Source organism: Salmo trutta, chromosome 33, assembly GCF_901001165.1.
Source record: "Salmo trutta chromosome 33, fSalTru1.1, whole genome shotgun sequence".
Lineage (NCBI taxonomy): Eukaryota > Metazoa > Chordata > Actinopteri > Salmoniformes > Salmonidae > Salmo > Salmo trutta.
The window spans coordinates 9,510,653-9,535,968 of record NC_042989.1 but is presented as its reverse complement, the minus strand read 5'-3'; the positions used below and the strand labels follow the sequence as shown (position 1 = coordinate 9,535,968).

At 41.0% G+C, this 25,316-nt stretch overlaps 2 protein-coding genes across 2 annotated transcripts; both read right to left on the bottom strand.

The window, feature by feature from the left end:
* Positions 1-6,271: 6,271 nt before the first annotated feature.
* On the bottom strand, positions 6,272-19,946 carry sptssa (serine palmitoyltransferase, small subunit A; the record flags this gene model as incomplete). The annotated part of the gene is made up of 2 exons (XM_029729732.1): positions 6,272-6,375; positions 19,814-19,946. Coding segments are annotated over 2 exons (237 nt in total), but the record flags the coding sequence as incomplete, so codon positions are not given.
* On the bottom strand, positions 18,888-25,182 carry LOC115172356 (E2F-associated phosphoprotein). The gene is made up of 6 exons (XM_029729731.1): positions 24,954-25,182; positions 24,349-24,536; positions 23,481-23,591; positions 23,216-23,333; positions 21,004-21,129; positions 18,888-20,847 (listed from the first exon to the last, which is right to left on the bottom strand). The coding sequence occupies exons 1-6, from the start codon at positions 25,022-25,024 to the stop codon at positions 20,541-20,543; spliced, it is 921 nt and encodes a 306-aa protein (XP_029585591.1). The 5' UTR covers positions 25,025-25,182; the 3' UTR covers positions 18,888-20,540.
* Positions 25,183-25,316: the final 134 nt, after the last annotated feature.

Below are 25,316 nucleotides of genomic sequence, written 5' to 3'. Positions count from 1 at the left end.
AATAAAGGCTCAGTTAAGCCTCAAAATAGGCTTAACTCGTGTTTTTATGAATTTCTCATGCATTTAAATGGTTAGACAATTAGACGGCTTATGTAACGATCTAGCAAGGCTAATGTAGATAACTAGCTAAGCATGTGCCTTCAGAAAGTACTCACACCCCTTGACTTTTTCCACATTTTGTTGTGTTACAACCTGAATTAAAAATGGATTAAATTGAGATACATTTTTGTCACTGGCCTACACACATTACCCCATAATGTCAAAGTGGAATTATGTTTTTTTATAATTTTATAAATTTATAAAATATGTAAACTGAAATGTCTTGAGTCAATAAGTATTCAACCCTTTTTTTATGGCAAGCCTAAATAAGTTCAGGAGTAAAGATTTGCTTAATAAGTTCCATAATGTTTAACATGATTTTTGAATGACTACCTCATCTCGGTACTTCACACATACAAGATCCCTTAGTCGAGCAGTGATTCTCAAACACAGATTCAACCACAAAGACTAGGGAAGATTTTCAATGTGCACCTATTAGTAGATGGGTTAAAAAAAGGAGACATTGAATATCCCTTTGAGCATGGTAAAATTATTAATAACATGAATACACCCAGTCACTACAAAGATACAGGCGTCCTTCCTATCTCAGTTGCCGGAGAGGAAGGAAACCGTTCAGGGATTTCACCATGAGGGGACTTTAAAACAGTTACGGAGTTTAATGGCTAACCTAATTGACAGAGTGAAAAGAAGGAAGCCTGTAAAGAATAAACATATTCCAAAACATGCATCCTGTTTGCAACAAGGCACTAAAGTAATACTGCAAAACATGTGGCAAAGCAATTCACTTTTTGTCCTGAATACAAAGTGTTAACTTCAACCCTAACCACACTGCTAATCTGATGCCTAACCATAACCATAAATTAAGACCAAAAGCACATTTTTGTTTTCGTGAATTTGATATCGCCAATTTAGATTTTGTGGCTGTAGTAACTAGTGGAAACCTGTTTACCGTGAATGCAGTCTCAACTAACATGGGAACGTTGCCTTTAAATTTTAATCACACTGTAACGCTGAACTTTCACGATACGGCTTGAATATGGTTGTCACCACTAAGCTATAATAAGAACCATTGTCACTGCTTAGGAATACCACAGCCACAAAGTCAAAATTGGCACTATCGTAATTTTTTTAATTTAAGGTTTTAAACCTTAATTTAAGGTTATGGTTAGGCATAAAATTAGCAGGGTGTTTAAGGTTACGATTAGGGTTAAGGCTAGGTTTAAAATCAGGTTTTTGGGTAGAAATAGGGGAGTTTATGACTTTGTGGGTGTGGTAACCAAGGGGCCAGGTCTAGAAGCACGGTTTTGACTACTCCTACTGTTTTGCTTCGGTACTGCAGTTTCACTGACATCCGGCCCAGAAAGACAATTTCCATAGATGCCACATAGAAAATTCAGATTTAGAAAATTCTGAAAAAAACACTTTAGTCATCACCTTTGTGCACAAAACATCCATTTAATTTTTCTAATAATTGTCACTAACTACATTTCCATCCACCGTTTCTAAGCGAGTAAAGTCATTTTCAAAAAATTATGTATTTATTTGTTTTATATAGCCCCCAGCAAGAATAGCTGTTGCATGTGCAGTAGCTAGCGAGGATCCTAATAAACTGAACTAAAATAAACAACCCGCACTGTATCTGCAAGCTGCTGGCTAGAGCACAGGTGCCAAGACCAGAGTAGGCACATTTGCTATTTAACACAACCCTTTTTGTGACAAAACTATCCGTAGAGTTGAAAATGCGATGGAAGGCACAAAAACATCTTTATTCGGTACATGAAAACCGGATGCAACCCAGATATAGATGGTCCATGAAAGGCTGTAAACGAACGTGAGTAGTTTATCTTGAAAACAACGGTCGGACATCTCCAGTTCTTATTTTACCTCAGTGGTGGGAACTAGTGATGACCATTGACTACAGTCCGGCTGATAAAGCATCACAGATTAGCCATTATATTTACCAGATACCCTAGTGACCGCTCTAACAATGAAAATAAATGTCTTCAAAAATTGAAGTCCGTCTGGAGGAGGCAAGATCAGATGGGATCATTCTAGCCAATGAGAGGGCAGATTAGAGCTTTGATGGCCCGACATTATACATTGGGTTAGGGCCGGGTAGGGCCTGTTTTTACAACAATTACTAGGTTACGGGTAGGGCTTAGGTATCACTAAATTGATCAGTAATATTTTGAAGCTGAGCCATTTGCTCGTGCTCTGCTGCGCAGCTCAGTCATATCTGTCTAAGATCATAACATGGCGTCAGAAGTCTTTCAACCTCATCAAATATAAAACAGGAGAGATTATTTCACAGTTTGTGCACTCAGCACAAGTTTGTTGGAGTTTAGAGTGATGAAAAGTGTAACAGCTCACTGCTCTCTCATGTCTCTTCATTGAGCAGAGCAGCCCAAGCAGAGCCATTGATATGAATACTCACCAATTCAGAGCTGCCATGACCAAAGTGCATGCACACAGGGAGCGAGTGACTGAGCGAGAGGAGCAATTTATGGATTTACTAGTGGAGAAAGTGGTTTCGGGCAGGGCTGGGCTTTAATTTTGGCAGAAGCAATCGGGCCTGGGTAGGGTAGGGAGTGAATGTTGTGGGCATGGGTAGGGCTCGGGCTTACAATTCATCCCAGTGAAGAGAAATTGAAGAAAAAGGCAGGTTTTATGATTTTGTGACTGTGGTAACTAGTGACGACCAGGCACAATTCCGGTATGGTGTTTTTCTCAAAGTTGCAGGGCAGTCACGTGTCCTACTTACAGTTGAAGTCGGAAGTTTACATACACCTTAGCAAATACATTTAAACTCAGTTTTTCACAATTACTGACATTTAATCCTAGTAACAATTCCCTGTTTTAGGTCAGTTAGGATCACCACTTTATTTTAAGAATGTGAAATGTCAGAATAATAGTAGAGAGAAGGATTTATTTCCGCTTTTGTTTCTATTAATCACATTCCCAGTGGGTCAGAAGTTTACATACACTCAATTAGTATTTGGTAGCATTGCCTTTAAATTGTTTAACTTGGATCAAACGTTTTGGGTAGCCTTCCACAAGCTTACCACAATAAGTTGGGTGAATCTTGGCCCATTCCTCCTGACAGAGCTGGTGTAACTGAGTCAGGTTTCTAGGCCTCCTTGCACGCACACGCCTTTTCAGTTCTGCCCACAAATTTTCTATGGGATTGAGGTCAGGGCTTTGTGATGCCCACTACAATACCTTGACTTTGTTGTCCTTAAGCCATTTTGCCACAACTTTGGAAGTTGTACTTTTCGCACCAAAGTACGTTCATCTCCAGGAGACAGAACGCGTCTCCTTCCTGAGTGGTATGACAGCTGAGTGGTTCCATGGTGTTTATACTTGCGTACTATTATTTGTACAGATGAACGTGGTACCTTCAGGTGTTTGGAAATTGCTCCCAAGGATGAACCAGACTTGTGGAGGTCTACAATTGTTTTCTGAGGTCTTGGCTGATTTCTTTTGATTTTCCCATGATGTCAAACAAAGAGGCACTGAGTTTGAAGGTAGGCCTTGAAATACATCCACAGGTGCACCTCCAATTGACTCAAATGATGTCAATTAGCCTATCAGAAGCTTCTAAAGCCATGACATAATTTTCTGTAATTTTCCGATCTCTTTAAAGGCACAGTCAACTTAGTATATGTAAACTTCTGGCCCACTGGAATTGTGATACAGTGAAATAATCTGTCTGTAAACAATTGTTAGAAAAATGACTTGTGTCATGCACAAAGTAGATGTCCTAACCGACTTGCCAAAACTATAGTTTGTTAACAAGAAATTTGTGGAGTGGTTGAAAAACGGGTTTTAATGACTCCAACCTAAGTGTATGTAAACTTCCGACTTCAACTGTATGTCAGTTGTCAGTACACTCGTAACACAGGCATTTGATTTCCATAGGGGGATTTTTTTTTCACCAGAATCTATATGTTGTGCATGTGCTTGCACAGCATATATTTGGCTCCCGAGTTGCACAGAGGTCTAAAGCACTGCATCTCAGTGCTAGAGGCGTCACTACAGACACCCTGGTTCGAATCCAGGTTGTATCACAACCAGCTGTGACTGGGAGTCCCATAGGGCGGCGCACATTTGGCTCAGCGTTGTCTGGGTTTGGCTGGTGTAAGCTGTCATTGTAAATAAGAATTTGTTCTTAACTGAATTGCCTAGTTAAAAAAAATTATAAATGAGTATATGTCATGCAAATTTGTAACATATCATACAAATTGTAATTCCAAACATATACAAAATGGATGAAGGACATCCATAAATTAATACATACCATACAAAATGTAACATATACTAATTTGCATGTCACAGATTTACATTTGCTATGTTATGTCTACCCATGAGTCCAGGTTGGCCTAATGTGCATGACTAAGAAAGTTCCAGCACAACCTTATAGGTTACGGTCACATTTGAAGGCTCTGGCCAACAGTTGTGTCAGTGAAGTGAGTCCGTATGGATTCTGCTGAGAAGCAACAGAACAGGGTTGTGTTCAGTAGGACACACCGTAGCAGAACGTTTTGCAACAAAAACTGTGTTCCGTTGCAAAACAGTAACTTTGTTAAGAAATGGGTTTTCTTCTGCCTACTGAACATGACCTTACACGATCCAAGAGAGGGATGTAAATGTGAAGGGTGAACAGGTTTTGTTTTACACCAGCCTCCCTCCCTGTCCCTCCCTCACCAACAGCTGAACTGCTGCTTTAGCTCACAGGGAGCTTAATTCTAATTTCAACACTGGCGGGCTGAGCACTCCATTTACACCAGACCTGAGAGTTATAGTACAAACTCCATGTACCGTGCAGAGTGTGTACGTGAGAACATCCTCATCCGCCAAGTTTAAAAAGTAACCAGCTGCTATTTTCATTTCGAGCCTGTGTCAGTGTTGAATTTGGTCATTGGTTATTCATTTATTATAGCCACTCCCACCAACCTTTTGATTGACGTCTGAGTGGACAACACAATATGCTGTAGGCATATTATGTATATTGCTATATTGTAATTATTTCGCCACTATGGCCTATTTATTGCCTTACCTCCCTTATCCTACCTCATTTGCACACACTGTATATAGACATTTTCTATTGTGTTATTGACTGTATGTTTGTTTATTCCATGTGTAACTCTGTGTTGTTTGTGTCGCACTGCTTTGCTTTATCTTGGCCAGGTCACAGTTGTAATGAGAATTTGTTCTCAACTAGCCTACCTGGTTAAATAAAGGTTAAATAAACAATATAAAAAATAAAATTGGCATAGAAGACAGAAACTAAATACTGTTATCTCATTGCCTTCAAATTATTCATGAGGAATTATCTTTCGCAAAAAAACAGATGACAGAGACACAGGTAAATGCTCAATGGAATCGTGAATGAATGCCATGAACTGTATTCATTCTCCTAGGCTGTTAACTTTACTAATTTCATACTCAATACTTTTCTAGATGTACAGGAAATGACTAAGCAAGTTGGAGCCTTAAAATTCCCCACACTAAATACAGATTTATTTTAGAGTATGTGTCCACCGAAATGACACTTCTGAAACATTAACGTTAAAAAAAATAGTTTATGAGATTTAGGACTCAGAATACAGACATTTGGTCATTTTTGTTACATATATTAAAGGAAAGAGAATATCATAGTAAGCTTCAGTAGTCAAAACGTGGTTTTCCAGCCTGGGACTGCTCAGTTGCAAAACAAAAATAACATTTTCGCTATCCAACAAATCAACTCGAAAACTGTACAGATATGTATACAATCTCATACAATCTTATATACACATACATGAGAAAATATGCCATCGGGGCCACAATTGCAGGAGAGATTTTAGATTGTCATTAAATAGATTTAGAAAAAGGTACAGTTAATAATAAGGATATCTGTGCAATAGGAAACAAAACCGTTACATTTGCTGTGCAAACTGCAAAGCAACTCAGAATACAACAATGGTTTCATGTCCCAGAACATCAGATGTGCCACTGCACTCCTCTCTGTACTCCCCCACCCCCTTCTCTCCAAGAACACTGTTCATGATGACCATCACAGAATAAATAGTTCCAGGGAATGGAATGAGATCCTCTCTCTCTCAGTCTGTCCTCCAGGTCCACATGACATCCATAGAATTGGAATGATCATTCATTATAATTCCATGGGGACGGCAGTGACAGGCACACCCAGTCGTGGGTACGACTTGTGTCATTGAACCATCTCAAAGTAATGTAGTATAGCCATGGTGTGCTGAGGCATGAACACGTAGCCAGTGTACACCGCCATCCCTGCTACAGATATCAGGATGGAGTCTGAGAAACAAGTAAAGGAAACTGACAAATACTTATAACTATTATAGGCTAATCCTATGGAATGAATAGGACAAGCAGGCTACAGTTTAGCACATTCAAATAGAAGGTAAATGTTATTAAACATTATACCGTCTATTCACGAAGCAGTCTGCCTCCTGAGGGGATTTTGCTCATGCTCTGAAGCTGGCCACATGCTTTGTCTAAAACCCAAATACATCTCGGACGTGATACAGTTTAATAACCTTTGGAACGTCCTCCAGGGATTTTTTAAATTACACACACTAAAAGGTAAACAAATATGTTTTTTTTAGACAACCACAAAGTTCAAGGAGTTGGTCTGATCAGAATTTGTGATGTTATCGGCATCCCCACTTGCTTGAGGAACAATAGAGGAGCAATAGAGCAGTTGTCCCCAAACTATGGGGCCCGCGAGAGGTCGGCGGGGGGGGGGGGGGGTCACACCCCTCTTGAAATTATGTAATAGTAGAATGTACAAGGTGCAATTTCTAAATGGGGTAGTGCATCATCAGTTCCTCTTGTCATGTTAGTCATTATATGCCTTAGAGAGATGTTTATAACTCGTCTGAAATGTCCAGCTCAACTAGCCCATGTCAGCTAACTTTTTTTTATTTAGATTTCTTAGCCCATAGATATTGCTGTCATTTTTTGGTCATTCAAATATCACATGAATACACATTAGACATGACAAAATGTATAGAATTGCAGGAAATAAGCTTTAAGCCTGCTAAATTCTCTCCACCAATAAGAGGGGAGTGAACAATTTGTCATGAACAGTGCTTGTGCCCATAGAAGTAGATGTTGCTCGCAGGGCAGTGGGGGGTCTCTGCTGCTCCAAATGAAATCAATAGTTGGTTATTTTGTTCATTAAACAGACAAGACACACCCCATCAGTCAACACCACAGGAGGTTGGTGGCCCCTTAATTGTGGAGGATGGGCTCATGGTAATATCTGGAGTGGAATTAGTGGAATGGTATCAAATACATCAAACACCTGGTGCATGTGCAGACCAGCTGGCTGGAGTGTTTACGGACATATTCAATCTCTCCCTGTCCCAGTCTGCTGTCACCACTTGCTTCAAGATGTCCAGGATTGTTCCTGTACTCAAGAAAGCTAAGGTAACTGAACTAAATGACTATCGCCCCGTAGCACTCACTTCTGTCATCATGAAGTGCGTCGAAAGGCTAGTTAAGGATCATATCACCTCTACCTTACCTGACACCCTAGACCCATTTCAATTTGCTTACCGCCTCACTAGATCCACAGACGATGCAATCACCATTGCACTGCCCTATCCCATCTGGACAAGAGGAATACCTATGTAAGAATGCTGTTCATTGACTACAGCTCAGCAGTCAACATCAAGCTCATCATTAAGCTTGAGGCCCTGGGTCTGAACCCCGCCCTGTGCAACTGGTTCCTGGACTTCCTGACGGGCTGCCTCCAGGTGGTGAAGATAGGAAATAACACCTACACTTCATTGATCCTCAACACTGGGGCCCCACAAGGGTGCGTGTTCAGCCAGCTCCTGTACTCCCTGTTCACCCGTGACTGCGTGGTCATGCACGCCTCCAACTCAATCATCAAGTTTGCAGACGACACAACAGTAGTAGGCCTGATTACCAACAATGAAGAGACAGCCTACAGGGAGGAGGTGAGGGCTCTGGGAGTGTGGTGCCTGGAAAATAACCTCTCACTCATCATCAACAAAACAAAGGAGATGATCGTGGACTTCAGGAAACAGCAGAGGGAGCACCCCTCTATCCACATCGATGGGACCACAATGGAGAAGGTGAAAAACTTCAAGTTCCTCGGCGTACACATCCCTGACAAACTGAAATGGTCCACTCACACAGACAGTGTGGTGAAGAAGGCACAACAGCACCTATTCAACCTCAGGAGACTGAGGTTGAAAAAATTTGGCTTGGCACCTAAAACACTCACAAACTTTTACAGAGGCACAATTGAGAGCATCCTGTCGGGCTGTATCACCGCCTGGTACGGCAACTGCACCGACCACAAACACAGGGCTCTCCAGAAGGTGGTGCGGTCTGCCCAACACATCACCAGGGGCAAAGTACCTGCCCTCCAGGACACCTATAGCACCTGATGTCACAGGAAGGCCAAAAAAATCATCAAGGACAACAACCACCCAAGCCACTGCCTGTTCATCCCGCTATCATCCAGAAGGCGAATTCAGTATAGGTGCATCAAAGCTGGGACCGAGAGACTGAAAAACAGCTTCTATCTCAAGGCCATCAGACTGTTAAATAGCCATCACTAGCACATTAGAGGCTGCTACCCTATATACATAGACTTGAAATCACTGGCCACTTTAATAGTGTTTACATATTTTGCATTACTCCTCTCATATGTATATACTGTAGTCTATGGTATCTTAGTCTATGCCACTCTGACATTGCTCGTCCAAATATTTATATTTTCTTAATTCCAAATCAAATGTTCTTACTTCGCTACACACATAATAACATCTGCTAAACACGTGTATGTGACCAATAACATCTGCTAAACACGTGTATTTGACCAATAACATTTCATTTGAAATACATGTTTGTACACAATGAGAAGAGATTTTGTAACATTTTTGAATGGGTAATTGTATCAAATATATTTTCATCACTGCCCTGTATACCCATTCTTGTAAGTTGGAGCTACTGTACATGATTGTCCGGGGTTGCTGTACAGAGAAGTCGGTCAGCTCATGGTCAGCTCCTAAAAGCTCATGTAGTCTTTCTGGGGGTTTATCCCTAAGGCCCGGGTTCGAGCACGTGACAAGACGTTGACATTTCTGGGTATGTCTCGCCTGTAACATAATAATAATGATTATGATAATAATACAAATCTGTCAATCAACAAAATGCATTTCTTAAAACCCAGTTTTGCATCAGCAGTTGTCACAAAGTGTTTTACAGATACCCAGTCTAAAAACCTAAGACCAATCAATGCATTTGCCGAAGCACAGCATCTAGGAAACACTCCCTAGATGCCATAAAACTAGGATTAAAATGAGAGAGGAACCATATTCCGAGGGCTGTGCTAAGTGCACATTTAAGAGTGCATGTGCCCCTTATTGTTATTCAAGATGTTCCAATGTTCGTAGATGACCAGCAGGGTCAGATAATAACCAGGGTGGCTATAGAGTGGGCAAAAGTTCAACACTCAGGTGTCAATGTCATGTCATGTCATAGGCTCAGAGAGTGAGAGAGAGGATCTATTACATAAAGTTATGTAGAAGAAAAATAATGTGAACCCTTTAGATATACCTGGATTTCTGCATCAAATCGGATCTTCATCTAAGTCACAACAATAGACAAACACAGTCTGCTTAAACTAATAACACACAAACAATTATAATTTTTAATCTCTTTATTGATCACACTGAGTAAACATTCACAGTGCAGGTTGGAAAAAGTATGTGAACCCTTGGATTTAATAACAGGTTGAACCTCCTTTGGCAGAAATAACCTCAAACAAACGATTTCTGAGGAATTTTGGACCATTCCTCTTTAGAAAACTGTTTCAGTTCCACAATATTCTCGGGATGTCTGGTGTGAACCGGTCTCGAGGTCATGCCACAGCATCTCAATTGGGTTGAGGTCAGGACTGACTGGGCCACTCCAGAAGGCGTATTTTCTTCTGTTCAAGCCATTCTCTTGATTTACATCTGAATAATGGGTTGTTTTCCTGTTGCATCACCTAACTTCTGTTGAGCTTCAATTGGCGGACAGATACATTCTCCTGCAAAATGTCTTGATAAACTTGGGAATTCATTTTTGTGTCAATGATAGCAAGCTGTCCAGGCCTTGACACAGCCCCAAACCATTATGCTCCCTCCACCATAGTTTACAGTTGGGATGAGGTTTTGATGTTGGTGTGCTGTGCCTTTTTTCTCCACATAGTGTTGTGTGTTCCTTCCAACACAACTTTAGTTTCATCTGTCACAGAATATTTTGCCAGTAGCGCTGTGGAACATCCAGGCGCTTTTTTGCAAACTTCAGACGTGCAGCAATGTTTTTTTTGGACAGAAGTGGCTTCTTCCATGGTGTCCTCCCATGAACACCATTTTTGTGTAGTGTTTTACGTATAGTAGACTCGTTAACAAAGATGTTAGCATCTTCCAGAGATTTCTATAAGTCTTTAGCTGACACTCTAGGATTCTTCTTAACCTCATTGAGTATTCTGCACTGTGCTCTTGCAGTCATCTTTGCAGGATGGCCACTCCTTGGGAGAGTAGCAACAGTGCTGAACTTTCTCCATTTACGGTGCCTTACAAAAGTATTCATCCCCCTTGGCGTTTTTCCTATTTTGTTGCATTACAACCTGTAATTTAAATAGATTTTTATTTGGATTTCATGTAATGGATATACACGAAATAGTCCAAATTGGTGAAGTGAAAAAAAACGGAAAAGTGGTACGTGCATATGTAGTCACCCCCTTTGCTATGAAGCCCCTAAATAAGATCTGGTGCAACCAATTACCTTCAGAAGTCACAGAATTAGTTAAATAAAGTCCACCTGTGTGCAATCTAAGTGTCACATGATCTGTCACATGATCTCAGTATATATACACACCTGCTCTGAAAGGCACCAGAGTCTGCAACACCACTAAGCAAGCGGCACCATGAAGACCAAGGTCAGGTCTCCAAACAGGTCAGGGACAAAATTGTGGAGAAGTACAGATCAGGGTTGGGTTATAAAAAAAGATCCAAAACTTTAAACATCCTACGGAGCACCATTAAATCCATTATTAAAAAATGGAAAGAAAATGGCACCAGAACAAACCTGCCAAGAGAGGGCCGCCCACCAAAACTCACAGATCAGGCAAGGAGGGCATTAATCAGAGAGGCAAGAATGAGACCAAAGATAACCCTGAAGGAGCTGCAAAGCTCCACAGCGGAGATTGGAGTATGTCCATAGGACTACTTTAAGCCGTACACCCCACAGAGCTGGACTTTATGGAAAAGTGGCCAGAAAAAAAGCCATTGCTTAAATAAACAAATAAGCAAACACGTTTGATGTTCGCCAAAAAGCATGTGGGAGACTATCCAAACATATGGAAGAAGGTACTCTGGTCAGATGAGACTAAAAGGAAAACGCTATGTCTGGCACAAACCCAACACCTCTCATCACCCCAAGAACATCAACCCCACAGTGAAGCATGGTGGTGTCAGCATCATGCTGTGGGGATGTTTTTCATTGGCAGGGACTGGGAAACTGGTCAGAATTGAAGGAATGATGGATGGCGCTAAATAGGAAAATTCTTGAGGGAAACCTGTTTCAGTCTTCCAGACATTTGAGACTGGGACGGAGGTTCACCTTCCAGCAGGACAATAAACCTAAGCATACTGCTAAACACTTGAGTGGTTTAAGGGGAAACATTTAAATGTCTTGGAATGGCCTAGTCAAACCCCAGACCTCAATCCAATTGAGAATCTGTGGTATGACTTAAAGATTGCTGTACACCAACGGAACCCATCCAACTTGAAGGAGCTGGAGCAGTTTTGCCTTGAAGAATAGGCAAAAATCCTAGTGGCTAGATGTGCCAAGCTTATGGAGACATACCCCAAGAGACTTGCAGCTGTAATTACTGCAAAAGATGGCTCTACAAAGTATTGACTTTGGGGGGGTGAATAGTGGTAGGCATGTTGTGTAAATCAAATGATACAACACCCCCCCCCCCCAAAAAAAAAATATATTTTATTTCCAGGTTGTAAGGCAACAAATGTAAAATGCCAAGGGGGTGAATACTTTTGCAAGCCACTGATAATTTTGTAACCCTTTCCAGCTTTATGCAAGTCAACAAATCTTAATCTTAGGTCTTCTGAGATCTTTTGTTCGAGGCATGGTTCACATCAGGCAATGCTTCTTGTGAATAGCAAAATCAAATTTTGTATGTGTTTTTTATAGGGCAAGGCAGCTCTAACCAACATCTCCAATCTCATCTCATTTATTGGACTCCGGGTTAGTTGACTCCTGACTCCAATTAGCTTTTGGAGAAGTCATTAGCCTAGGGGTTCACATACTTTTTCCAACCTACACTGTGAATGTTTAAATTATGTATTCAATATAGGCAAGAAAAATACAATAATTAGTGTGTAATTAGTTTAAGCACACTGTGTTTCTCTATTGTTGTGACTTAGATGAAGATCAGATCAAATTTTATGTCAAATGTATGCAGAAATCCAGGTAATTCCAAGGGTTCACATATTTTTTCTTGCCACTGCATATCGATAATTCCCCAAAAATTGGATGTCATTGTCTTTCAGAAATGTTGCAATACAAAAAATTGAAATGTAGTTAAATATTTGTTAATTTGGTACACATTGAGAGAGCTAGTAGAAAGAGAGAGAGAGTAATACTACACAGTTAAATGAAAGATAATCACTCACACACAGAGACATGGTTTCATAGTTGGCCAAAGTTTCTAATCATAGTATCTAGTCTGAAAGGTTTTGATATAATAAGAGGGTCAAATAGAACCTACGAGGGCAGGAGCTATTGTTTACAAACAGTATGAATAAAAACAATGGCTACTGCTCAATGGATAAACAGCCTTCATTTCTTTTAAAACGTACATGGCAATGAAAACAATTAATACAGATCAGTCTTAAATAATATATATCTATATACAAACAAGACATTGAATATTCAACTCATCTTCAAAAAGCTCCATGAGGAAGAAAGGATTCCCAGACTATCTTTTAGACGGATGTTCTGGGATGATGGCTGTTGGAGAGGAGAGGGGCAGTTCAGTGAGCTGGGGCCTTTTATGGCCCTGCCTCTGGGAGCATGTCAGCTTGTGACATGATGAGAGAGTGAGAGAGGGCCTACCTGTAAGATATTTTGTGCTACAAACATACTTTTATTTGAATGGGTTTTTGGACCTAATCTCAAACACTCGTGAAAACATTAAACAATTATTGTCTACACAAAAGACTGAATTTGGTCATAAAAATGATTTTTGACAAGTTAAATGCATGAAAATAAAGATGCTTAAAAAATGTGACATTTTGGAGAGATTTTTGGACACTATAGGGGCAGCCTTGTTAATGATAAATGTCTATAAAGATAGATTGGTATAAGATATCTCATCCATTTTTGGGGCACATGTTGACAAGGTGTTGGGGAATCACTGGGAGGGGAATATTGGCCAACTGAGCATCTCAGTGTACAGCTCAATAAACACAATAGGCGTTTTGTTACATTTCAGCCTTCTGTGATGTATTTAAAGTGTCATATTGGGATGCAAAGTCAAAAATGAATACATTTAAACTATATCTGACATGCTAATGGTGTCTTCTTTTTTAAGCCCATAGCCATGTGTGGTGTATACAGTCGAAGTCGGAAGTTTACATTGGAGTCATTAAAACGTGTTTTTCAATCACTCCACAAATTTATTGTTAACAAACTATAGTTTTGGAAAGTCGGTTAGGACATCTACTTTGTGCATGACACAAGTCATTTTTCCAACAATTGTTTACAGACAGATTATTTCACTTATAATTCACTGTATCACAATTCCAGTGGGGCAGACATTTACATACACTAAATTGACTGTGCCTTTAAACAGCATGGAAAATTCCAGAAAATGATTTCATGGCTTTAGAAGCTTCTGATAGGCTAATTGACATAATTTAAGTCAATTGGAGGTGTACCTGTGGATGTTTTTCAAGGCCTACCTTCAAACTCAGTGCCTCTTTGCTTGACATCATGGGAAAATCAAAAGAAATCAGCCAAGCCCTCAGAAAAAAAATTTGTAGACCTCCACAAGTCTGGTTCATCCTTGGGAGCAATTTCCAAACACCTGCAGGTACCACATCCATCTGCACAAACAATAGTACGCAAGTATACTCACCATGGGACCACACAGCCATCATACCGCTCGGGAAGGAGATGCCTTCTGTCTCCTAGAGATGAACGTCCAAATCAATCCCAGAACAACAGGAAAGGACCTTGTGAAGATGCTGGAGGAAACGGGTACAAAAGTATCTATATCCAGAGTAAAACGAGTCCTATATCGACATACCCTGAAAGGCCGCTCAGCAAGGAAGAAGCCACTGCTCCAAAACGGCCATAAAAAAGCCAGACTACGGTTTGCAACTGCACGTGGGGACAAAGATTGCACTTTTTGGAGAAATGTCCTCTGGTCTGAGGAAACAAAAATAGAACTGTTCGGCCATAATGACCATCGTTATGTTTGGAGGAAAAAGGGGGAGGCTTGCAAGCTGAAGATTACCATCCCAACCGTGAAGCACAGGGGTGGCAGCATCATGTTGTGGGGGTGCTTTACTGCAGGAGGACTAGTGTACTTCACAAAATAGATGGCATCACGAGGGAGGAAAATGATGTGGATATATTGAAGCAGCATCTCAAGACATCAGTCAGGAAGTTAAAGCTTGGTCGCAAATGGGTCTTCCGAATGGACAATGACTTAAGCATACTTCCAAAGTTGTGGCAAAATGGCTTAAGGACAACAAAGTCAAGGTATTTGAGTGGCCATCACAAAGCCCTGACCTCAATCCCATAGAACATTTGTGGGCAGAACTGAAAAAGTGTGTGCGAGCAAAGAAGCCTACAAACCTGACTCATTTACACCAGCTCTGTCAGGAGCAATGGGCCAAAATTGCCCCCAACTTATTGTGGGAAGCTTGTGGAAGGCTACCCGAAATGTTTGACCCAAGTTAAACAATTTAAAGGCAATGCTACCAAATAAATGTAAACTCTGCCCCACTGGGAATGTGATGAAAGAAATAAAAGCTGAAATAAATCATTCTCTCTACTATTATTCTGACATTTCACATTCTTAAAATAAAGTGGTGATCCTAACTGATCTAAGCCAGGGAATTTTTACTAGGATTAAATGTCAGGAATTGTGAAAAACTGAGTTTAAATGTATTTGGCTAAGGTGTATGTAAACTTCCGACATCAACTGTACTTGGTTTCACAGTAGATTTGTTTGCCTACCAAGAAACACTCTATATGCCCCTGATTAAGCCCACTGCTTAAGAAGTCAAGTATATGGCCCATCTTAAAGAGTATAATGACCCTTTCAAAGAGGAGGGAGTTTGGCCTCTGGAGTTATTTATTTTTTTGATTGACTGAGACATCCACCGGCATCCCCCCGGACATTCCCCGGACATACCCGGACATTCCCCGGACATACCCGGACGCCCCCCGGACATACCCGGACATACCCGGACGCCCCCCAGACATCCCCGGACTTCCCCCGGACATACCCGGATGCCCCCCGGACATCCCCGGACTTCCCCCGGACATCCCTGGACGCCCCCCCCCCCCCAGGAACTATTTTTAAAAGGGTAAAGGTGAAACAGCTGTAAAGCAGTTGTTTCAAAGACACCTGGGGATCCACTTGTGTACATATAGTTCCCTTGTGTGTACGGGACCCCCTAGATTAGCAACCTATTGACCATTAAATCTGGATTGCTGAGAACTCTTTTTAAAATAATTCAGGTGTAAACGAGGTGCATCAAAGCTTTCCACACCCAAACACATCCCAATAACTCGATGGCTCTTGTGTTGAGAGAGAGAGAGAGAAGCAGATCGGGGAGACAGACAGAGAGAGACAGAGATTTCATTAAAGGTAAATTACATTTTCTTTACAACCTATTTTTTCTAAATTTTTTGTACAGAAATGCATACATATTACAATTATTAAAAGTTTACCATGCAATATTAAACTATAACACTGTTTTTTACTAAACCTTTATATAGATCATACATATTATTATTAGTACACAACACTAAACCTTTACATGTATCATACATATTATTATTGAACAATACTACACTTTACTACACATTCTTTTGTTGGAAAGTATTGTTTCTTAGAAAAGAAGGCCTTGAGCAGGTCCCTTGTCTGCTTGTAACCCTACAAGCAGAGCAGGACCCTTGTCTGCCTGTAACCCTACAAGCAGAGCAGGACCCTTGTCTGCCTGTAACCCTACAAGCAGAGCAGGACCCTTGTCTGCTTGTAACCCTACAAGCAGAGCAGGACCCTTGTCTGCCTGTGCCATTCGGGACTCCCGAGTGGCACAGCGGTGTAAGGCACTGTATCTCAGTGTTTGAGGCGTCACTACAGACACCCTGGTTCGAATCCAGGCTATATCACAAACTGACCGTGATTTGAGTTCCATAGGGCGGTTCACAATTGGCCCAGCGTCATCTGGGTTTGGCCTGTGTAGGCCGACATTGTAAATAAGAATTTGTTCTTAACTGACTTGCCTAGTTAAATGTACGTTAAAACATTTTTAAACCCATAGCTTGTAACCTGACACCACGCCTGCAACCAAGCCCCACACACATACATGCAAGGGGAAAGACGGAGGGAGAGAGCTTTATTTAATTGAAGGTAAATGCAATTTTCCTTCAAACCTTTTTATTTTCTTCTAAAACTTTAGTAAAGACATTTAAACATAGATATTACAATTATTAAAAGTTACTATGCAATATTTAACTATATCACAGTTTTTTTTTCTAAACCGTTATATAAATCATACATATTATTACACAATACTACACTTTAATACCCTATAAATATTTGTATAATAATTTTTTGTAGGAAAGACTTATTTTTTTTAAATGTATTTTTCTTCGAAAATAATGCCTTGAGCATGGCCCTCGTCTACTTGTAACACCCACAGCTTGACATAACCCCATGCAACCAGGCCCCACACACACCCACCCAACGTGAAAGACTGTAATTCATTGAAGGTAAATAACATTTTCTTCCAAACCTTTAGTACAGACATTTAAACATACCTATTACAATGATTAAAGTGTACTATGCAATATTAAATATTAAACTATGACACTGTTTATTATTAAACCTTTATATAGACCATACATGTTATTATTACACATTACATTTTTCTTTTGTTGGAAAAAAAGTGTTTTTAAAGTAGAATGAGCATTTTCCTCCTTTTCAGGGGCCTATCGTAACCTGACACCAACCCCATCAGTCTCCAAATCCCCGTCTTCAAGCGGTGAGGACATCAGACATCGTCTCTTCCATGCAGGCTCTCCATGGTCTGCTAGGCTTCGTATGTTCTCTTTTTGATAATAGATAAACCTTCTTGCCTTTAAAGCCAAGTTTTGTCTTGATGACTGAAGGGACCATTTTCGTAAACGTTCACCATGGTGGAAAGATTGTTGCACTCGTTTAATCATATCAAGCACTTTAAACCAATCTTGCCACCTGAAGCTAAAGACAGGCACAGAGTAGTTTGAAAATACATACAAACAGATTTGGAGGCATATGCGCTATCAGAACAACCTAAAACTGTCACTTTGGAGTCTGGACTATACGCTACTGAAGAGATTCATATTGCCTTCACTCATATCAATCACACCATTAAAACAATCAGGTGCATCACACAGAATGTCATCAATAGTTTTGTTATTGTGGCCCAGACATAAAGGACACAATACACCTGTTTTCTGTAGTTTTCTGTGGTTTAACTCTCTTGAGGCTTCTTCTCTGTCATAGTGTTCACAGGACAAGTCTAAGACTTACCTGTAACTCAGGCAGACCTACCGAGAAATGACTTTTTCCTGTTCATTCTACAAGGGGTCACAAGATCACTACACAGCAGCTCCGTAAGTTCACTACAAAAATTCCCAACTGTTTCAAATGTTCAAACACATTTTCTTTAAGTTCAACAAGGTCACATCAATCACCAAGCCATTACTTTTTCTTTCAAACACGTGCTTTACTTCAAAGAAACTATCAAGTTACATAAGCACACACTACATGTCGTGAGAACATCCGGACAGGATGTCATTAACAGCCCAAACACAGGACACAGGAACAACTCACTCACTTTTTGACAGCAACCGTCTACTATAGTCTCTCTGGCACCGTTAGCTAGTTAACATTTGCCTTTCACATCTAGCTACATATTGAACTTCCATCCTCTCAGGACAGGGGCACAACAATGTATGAATGAATGGTTGGATCAGAATCGCCATTATAATCATTGGCCAGTACGCAGAATTAAGTAAAACCACAATTCCAAATCCTTATCTCCATCCATGGCTAATTTAGCCAGCTGGCTAGCTAGCCACCGGAGGACAACACAATAAGAGTTTTTCTGTCAATGACATATTCTCTCAAGGGGATTTGATTGGAGTGATGCCAAAATCCAAGGTGGCTTCCCTTTATTTGGTGCGCCAAGACGATTCACAGTTGAGCTTGCTCAGTTCACCTCAATGCTGGTTGGCAAATTTGTTATACTTTTTTTTTAATCAAGAGAGCCCAGATGCTAGCTGGCTTTGCTTGCCTTCAATGCTACGGGCGGCAACAATGTCATAGTCGTTTGGACCAGACAGCATCAGATAGATGGCCTACAGATACAGAGGGGTGCTGTTTCGCTCGCTCTGATGTTTTCTCCTGTGAGATACATTCAGCCTCGGGAATTAAAGGAAAATTATGAAACAGACGAAAGATAAAACAATTTGTTTAGAATTGTTTTAATTGGTATATTTTTGGGGGGAGCCTGGCTTCCCTTGGCATCCATGAATACACACCACTGCTTATCAGGGCTATGAAAGGGATAAAATCATTCTTATCAGGCCTATGAAAGGGATAAAATCATTCTTATCAGGCCTATGAAAGGGATAAAATCATTCTTATCAGGCCTATGAAAGGGATAAATTCATTCTTATCAGGCCTATGAAAGGGATAACTTCATTCTTATTAGGCCTATGAAAGGGATAAAATCATTCTTATCAGGCCTATGAAAGGGATAAATTCATTCTTATCAGGCCTATGAAAGGGATAAAATCATTCTTCAGTCATAATTGTTCAGTGATGTGATCAACAGTAGCCTAATTTGATAGTCATATCTTTCTCACCTCTTTTTGACCAGCTTCCAGCTTACTTGAATAGCCTAACATATCAAATCAGCCTACACCAATGACTGCAGGCTATATGAGGTCTACACATGCACTTTTTATGCCAGATTAAGCTGATTAAAATAATCATTTTGATTACATTTTGAAAGGTCATCCAACTCGGAAACTCTGGCATCTTTCTAGAGCTCCCCCTTTACGACCTGATAACTGACGTCGGGATTTGACCTCGATTTGACCAAGTGGAAAACCCTGGCCACATCTTTCTACAACGAGTTTTTATGTCGGATATTACAGAGTTGTCTTGAATGAACCAACAGTAGGCTACACTGTGTCCACCTAAGCTAGTAGCTATAGCCTACTGTTATCGTTTCATAGTCTATTGTTCAGCAATAAAGGTTAACCAACAAATAGGCTACTTGCTAACTATTCGAAATTACAAGGCAAGGGGTTGTAGTTAGTTACCTATCCGGCTAAAATACCCAGTAGCCTAGTTATTTTCAAACCATTCTGGAACCAAAAAAGATACTGAAGATGGTTCTCTCCCAAGGCTTCAACATGTATAAAGCCGTGACGAGAATATACTGGTAACACAAGCAGGATATTTTCCTCAAAACGCCATAACTTGAAGTTGTATTTATTGTATTTTTTGTGATTGCCGATTATTTCTTGGTAGATAAAGCGTTTTTCAAAAGCAATCACTTTTGCATGTGAAATCACAAAATCGACTCTTACTCAACATGCCAATTACATCCCTTTTGTTTTGAGCCAAATATCCCTGTTGGCTTAGAACAGGGCACCTGGCTCACATCCAGGAGGCAGCCCGTTTCCAAAACGAATGCAATCATCTGTCAACAGGTGCAGATGAATCCCCCCCAGTGATGTTTAACAGCTTTCTTTCTCAACCAATCTCGAATCACATGAAAAAGTGCAAAGGGCAGTTTCCACTTCCTGTCCCGACTCTAATCAGATTTCCAAACGGTTATTGCTATCCGGAATCCTTGGGACGTCCATACCCTAACCAAAGACAGTACAGTATGAAGATATACAAATCTTTGGTTTAACTAAAAAAAAATATATATATAAAAAAAAAAAAAAATACCATAGGGATAAACTTAATAAAATGTTGGCAGACAACGGCTGTAATCAAATCTTTACATGATAATACACCCCTGTCTAATACCATAAAAAGATGTACATTCAGAAACCAAAAGTCTTATCAGGGATATCACAAAGGTCATATCAACAGTGTATCTTCAGCAGTGGCTGGCGAGGATGTTAAAAAAGTGGTAGACCTCGTCCTTATCGAACACTGCCACCTCAGTGGAGCACTCCGTACACTGAACGGGATGGTAGATCTCCTCTCCGCCCATCCCCAACACCGCTCCTGAATCTGTGGCTTCCATTGTGGTTGACGCTGTTGGCTCTGGTTGATGCCCTTTCCTCCTCTTTCTGCTCCTCAGATTTTTCTCATTGAGCGTTTTGTACCGTAAAATCTCCTCTTTGTTTACTGTACAATTCATGACAAACATGGCTCTGTATTGGGTCCTGTATTTGTCATGCCTGTAGACAAAAAACAAACAAGAGGTCGATTGAGACAAATCCTTTCCAGAATTGTTCAACCTTACAATTGTAGTGGGTGTAATGTTTGGCTGTGTAAAATGCTGTGAGTTCAGTTCAAGATGATATTCATAGCCAAATTAACTCTTTATTTCCTACCTTTGGCAGTCGAGGCACAGCGTGGTCATGCATGCTGGGCAGTTAAGGACAGCATCGCTGCTTGGAAGCCCCTGGGACTGCCCTCTTCTGTTTCGTGAAGATTGCAATCTTCTCTTTTCGTTGTACCTGAACAAATAAGCAATAGGCGAACATAATTGAAATACAGTGCACTCAGTATTCAGACTTTTTCCACATTTTGTTAGGTTAGACATTCTAAAATTGATTAAAATTGTTTTGTTTTTTTCATCAATCTACACACAATACACCATAATGACAAAGCAAAAACAGTTTTGTATCAATTTTTGCAAATGTATAAAAAATAAAATAAAATGAAATGCACATTTACTTAAGTATTCAGACCCTTTATTCAGTACTTTGTTGAAGCACCTTTGGCAGCGATTATAGCCTTGAGTCTTCTTGGATATGACGCTACAAGCTTGGCACACCTGTATTTGGGGAGTTTCTCCCATTCTTCTCTGAAGATCCTCTCAAGCTCTGTCATGTTGGATGGGGAGCGTTGCTGCACAACTATTTTCAGGTCTCTCCAGGGATGTTCGATCAGGTTCAAGTCCAGGCTCTGGCTGGGCCACTCAAGGACATTCAGAGACTTGTCCCGAAGCCACTCCTGTGTTGTTTTGGCTGTGTGCCTAGGGTCGTTGTCCTGTTGGAAGGTGAACCTTTGCCTCAGTCGGAGGTCCTGAGCGCTCTGGAGCAGGTTTTCATCAAGGATCTCTCTGTACTTTGCTCCGTTCATCGTTGCCTCGACCCTGACTAGTCTCCCAGTCCCTGCCGCTGAAAAACATCCCCACAGCATGCTGCTGCCACCAACATGCTTCACCGTAGGGATGGTGCCAGGTTTCTTCCAGACATGACACTTGGCATTCAGGCCAAAGAGTTCAATCTTGGTTTCATCAGACCAGAGAATATTGTTTCTCATGGTCTGAGAGTCTTTAGGTGCCTTTTGGCAAACTCCAAGCGGGCTGTCATGTTCCTTTAAGTGAGGAGTGGCTTCCGTCTGAGCACTCTACCATAAAGGCCTAATTGGTGGAGTGCTGCAGAGATGGTTGTCCTTCTGGAAGGTTCTCCCATCTCCACAGAGGAACTCTAGAGCTCTGTTTGAGTTTATTTTATTTTTACAGGGACAGTGCACATTAATCAACGTTTCAGTAAAAGTGCCGGTTTTAGCCAGCCAGCTAATTTTCAACCACAGTCCCTGGGCAGGTTATTAAAAACAATTACAATATAGACAATCATTGAGCACACGCAGAGCAACATAGGACAAGCAAGACATAGCATGCAGATAGAAGCAAAAGCAACAAGACAAAATCCATAAAAGCAACAAAGTGTTTCCACACCTCACAAGCTACAGGCAACATGGAAAGTGGCAATGTCAGTGACCATCGGGTTCTTGCTCACCTCCCTGACCAAGGTCCTTCTCCCCCGATTGCTCAGTTTTGCCGGTTGGCCAGCTCTAGGAAGAGTTTTGATGGTTCCAAACTTTTTCCATTCAAGAATAATGGAGGACACTGTTCTTGGGGACCTTCAACGCTGCCAAAATGTTCTGGTACCCTTCCCCAGAGCTGTGTCTCGACACAATCCTGTCTCGGAGATCTACGGACAATTCCTTCGATTTCATGGCTTGCTTTTGGCTCTGACATGCACTGTCAACTGTGGGACCTTATATAGACAGGTACGTGCCATTCCAAATCATGTCCAATCAATAGAATTTTCCACAGGTGGACTCCAATCAAGTTGTAGAAACGTCAAGTATGATCAATGGAAACAGTTCAATTTCGAGTCTCATAGCAAAGGGTCTGAATACTTATGTAAATAAGGTATTTCTGTTTTTTGGTTTTAATAAATTTGCTAAAATTTCTATGAACCTGTTTTCGTTTTGTCATTATGGGGTATTGTGTGTAGATTTCTGAGGAAATTGTTTTATTTAATCCATTTTAGAATAAGGCTGTAACGTAAAAAAAAAACAAAAAAACTCAAGGGGTCTGAATACTTTCCGAAGGCACTGTATGTGACTACAACCAACCCTACTCATGGACTAAAAAGCACTATCAATGGAAATTCTCCACTGAGCATGCTTTACTAATCTGGGTCTGAGAAACCAACCTTAAATATTTGGATATTCTTTCAAACTTCACCCTGTTATTACACACAAAAACACTTTTGTATCATTTTGTATGATGGATGCATTGCTTACCTCCTCCTCTTGGCGTCCACCCATGCCTGATCCCGGTCATCCTCATCCGGGTCGTACAGTAGTTCATCGTTGGTGGGGATGGATCGCTGTTTCCTGTGTCTCTGACCCGAGGAACTGCCTGCAGAAGAGGATCAAACAATCGTGTTTCGTATTGCATCATCTGTACAACAATAGGACTCTGTCCTTTTAAGTCCAAGGTTAGGACTTAATCTATGCCCTCAGAGTCAATGTTTGGTTTACAGATGAATTCTAGCTACACACTTACTTGGAGCAGTTTCCTCCTCGTCTGAATCAGAGTCAAAATAAACATTGTCATAAAGCTCTGGCTGTGGTAGCCCAGGCGTTGCAGCGTTGTCATTGGCACCCAAAGCCTCTCCTGGGATGGACAGATGGACACTGTTATTAATGAGTAGAGCAGTACAATATTATTGATAGACAGGGGCGCAACTTTCACTGGGGACAGGGGGGACATGACCCCCCACATTCTGAAATATAATTTTTGTCCCCCCCAGTTATATCATTGCATTGTAATACAAAAAGAGGCATCGGTGTTCTGTGCTTTAGGACCATGTGGGGGCCTCAGCGCGGTAGGGTAGGCTGTTTGGTGGTTTCAGCCGGTTTGATATAGGAATGCGTGGACACCACAGTGTGCGCGAACAGAGGCAGCTATTGTTTGTGTGTGTTGTGTTTCCCCCCCCCCCCCCCCCCCAAGTTGTAAAAGCAAGCTGAGCAAAAACTGGCTACTCTTTATTTGACTGAATGAGCTGGAAATGTAACTGCTCTTTGACTTAACAGAAAAAAGTAATTTATTCCCAGTGCTGAGCTAGTAGTGTAACTGACATGTAACATTAGCTAGTGTTTCATCCCGATACGACTGACGTTCTGTCTGAAGTGAATGAACTAGCAGCTACCACAGCCAGTTCAGCTCCAGCTATCTGTCAGGTAGCAGTATCTAACAGATGTTGTGTTTATGGAAACGTTTTGTAACTTTTGTTTCTTCCTGTTTCAAATGCAGGAAATTAGCTTTAGATGCCCCCAGACTCCCGGCCAGTAATTGCAGCTGAAGTGTTATCCATACCGCCGCCAGCCAAAAATACACACAAAAATCTATTGATGCTAGAAGAAAACTCCACCTGCTGGTGCTGTAGGTGGCGCCCATTTGCACTCCATAGTCTTGATGGTGGTGCTGAGCTCTGCCTCCATCTCTTTCTCAAACTCATCCCCACTGGAGGACTCACTCTCCCCAGTCAAGTATTCTCGGATGAGCTTCCTCTTCTGATCCGGGGTCCCGTTCAAGAGCACATCCAGCTCATCCTCAGAGCTGGAAATACAGCAACAAATTAGGAGGGTCTTGATGACACAGTTTTCATATTGGACAGATCCTGTTTGAACAACACTCACAACTTTGCGCCCTAATAATAAAGTACTTCTTTATAACAGGACTGGGGTCAATTATATTTAAATCCAGTCACTTGTTGAAATGGAATTGACCCCAACCCTACTTCACAGTGCCCAAGTAACGTTAATATTGAACGTTAAGGCCTTCAAGCAAATCAAGCTATAGAATATGGGAACTGTACCCAAACATTTAACATTGAAACCGGTTTACATGTTACTGTTCGGCTACTTGGTAGATAGCATCACCAGCAACCATGATCGCATTGGACGACCAGCTTGCGTTCTTAGTGTGCTAGCTAGCCAAACGCTACCTAACGTCAAACCATGCAACCACAATTACCTGTCTTCGGCTCTTTCTTCATCACTTGGCTCTTCTATCTCATATGAATCATACTCTGCTTGTCTGTTCATTTTGTATTTTATGAATTCTAGCTAGCAAATTAAGTTACGAAAACGGTCGAGGTAAACAAAGGTGGAAACTTGATAAAGCTTCGTCGCCAGGAACTTCTAGCTTACTTCCTGATATTTCACGACTTCCGATGTGCACTTTTCAAAGTAAAAGTCCCAGAAGTTCAAAACTAGTAGGCAACTGTAGATTGGGAATTGCTCAAATACAGAGCCTTGTGTAAGTATTCACCCCCTTCCATTTATGAAATGTAGATTCCCCCTCACTGATCTACACAACATAATCCACACTTTCAAG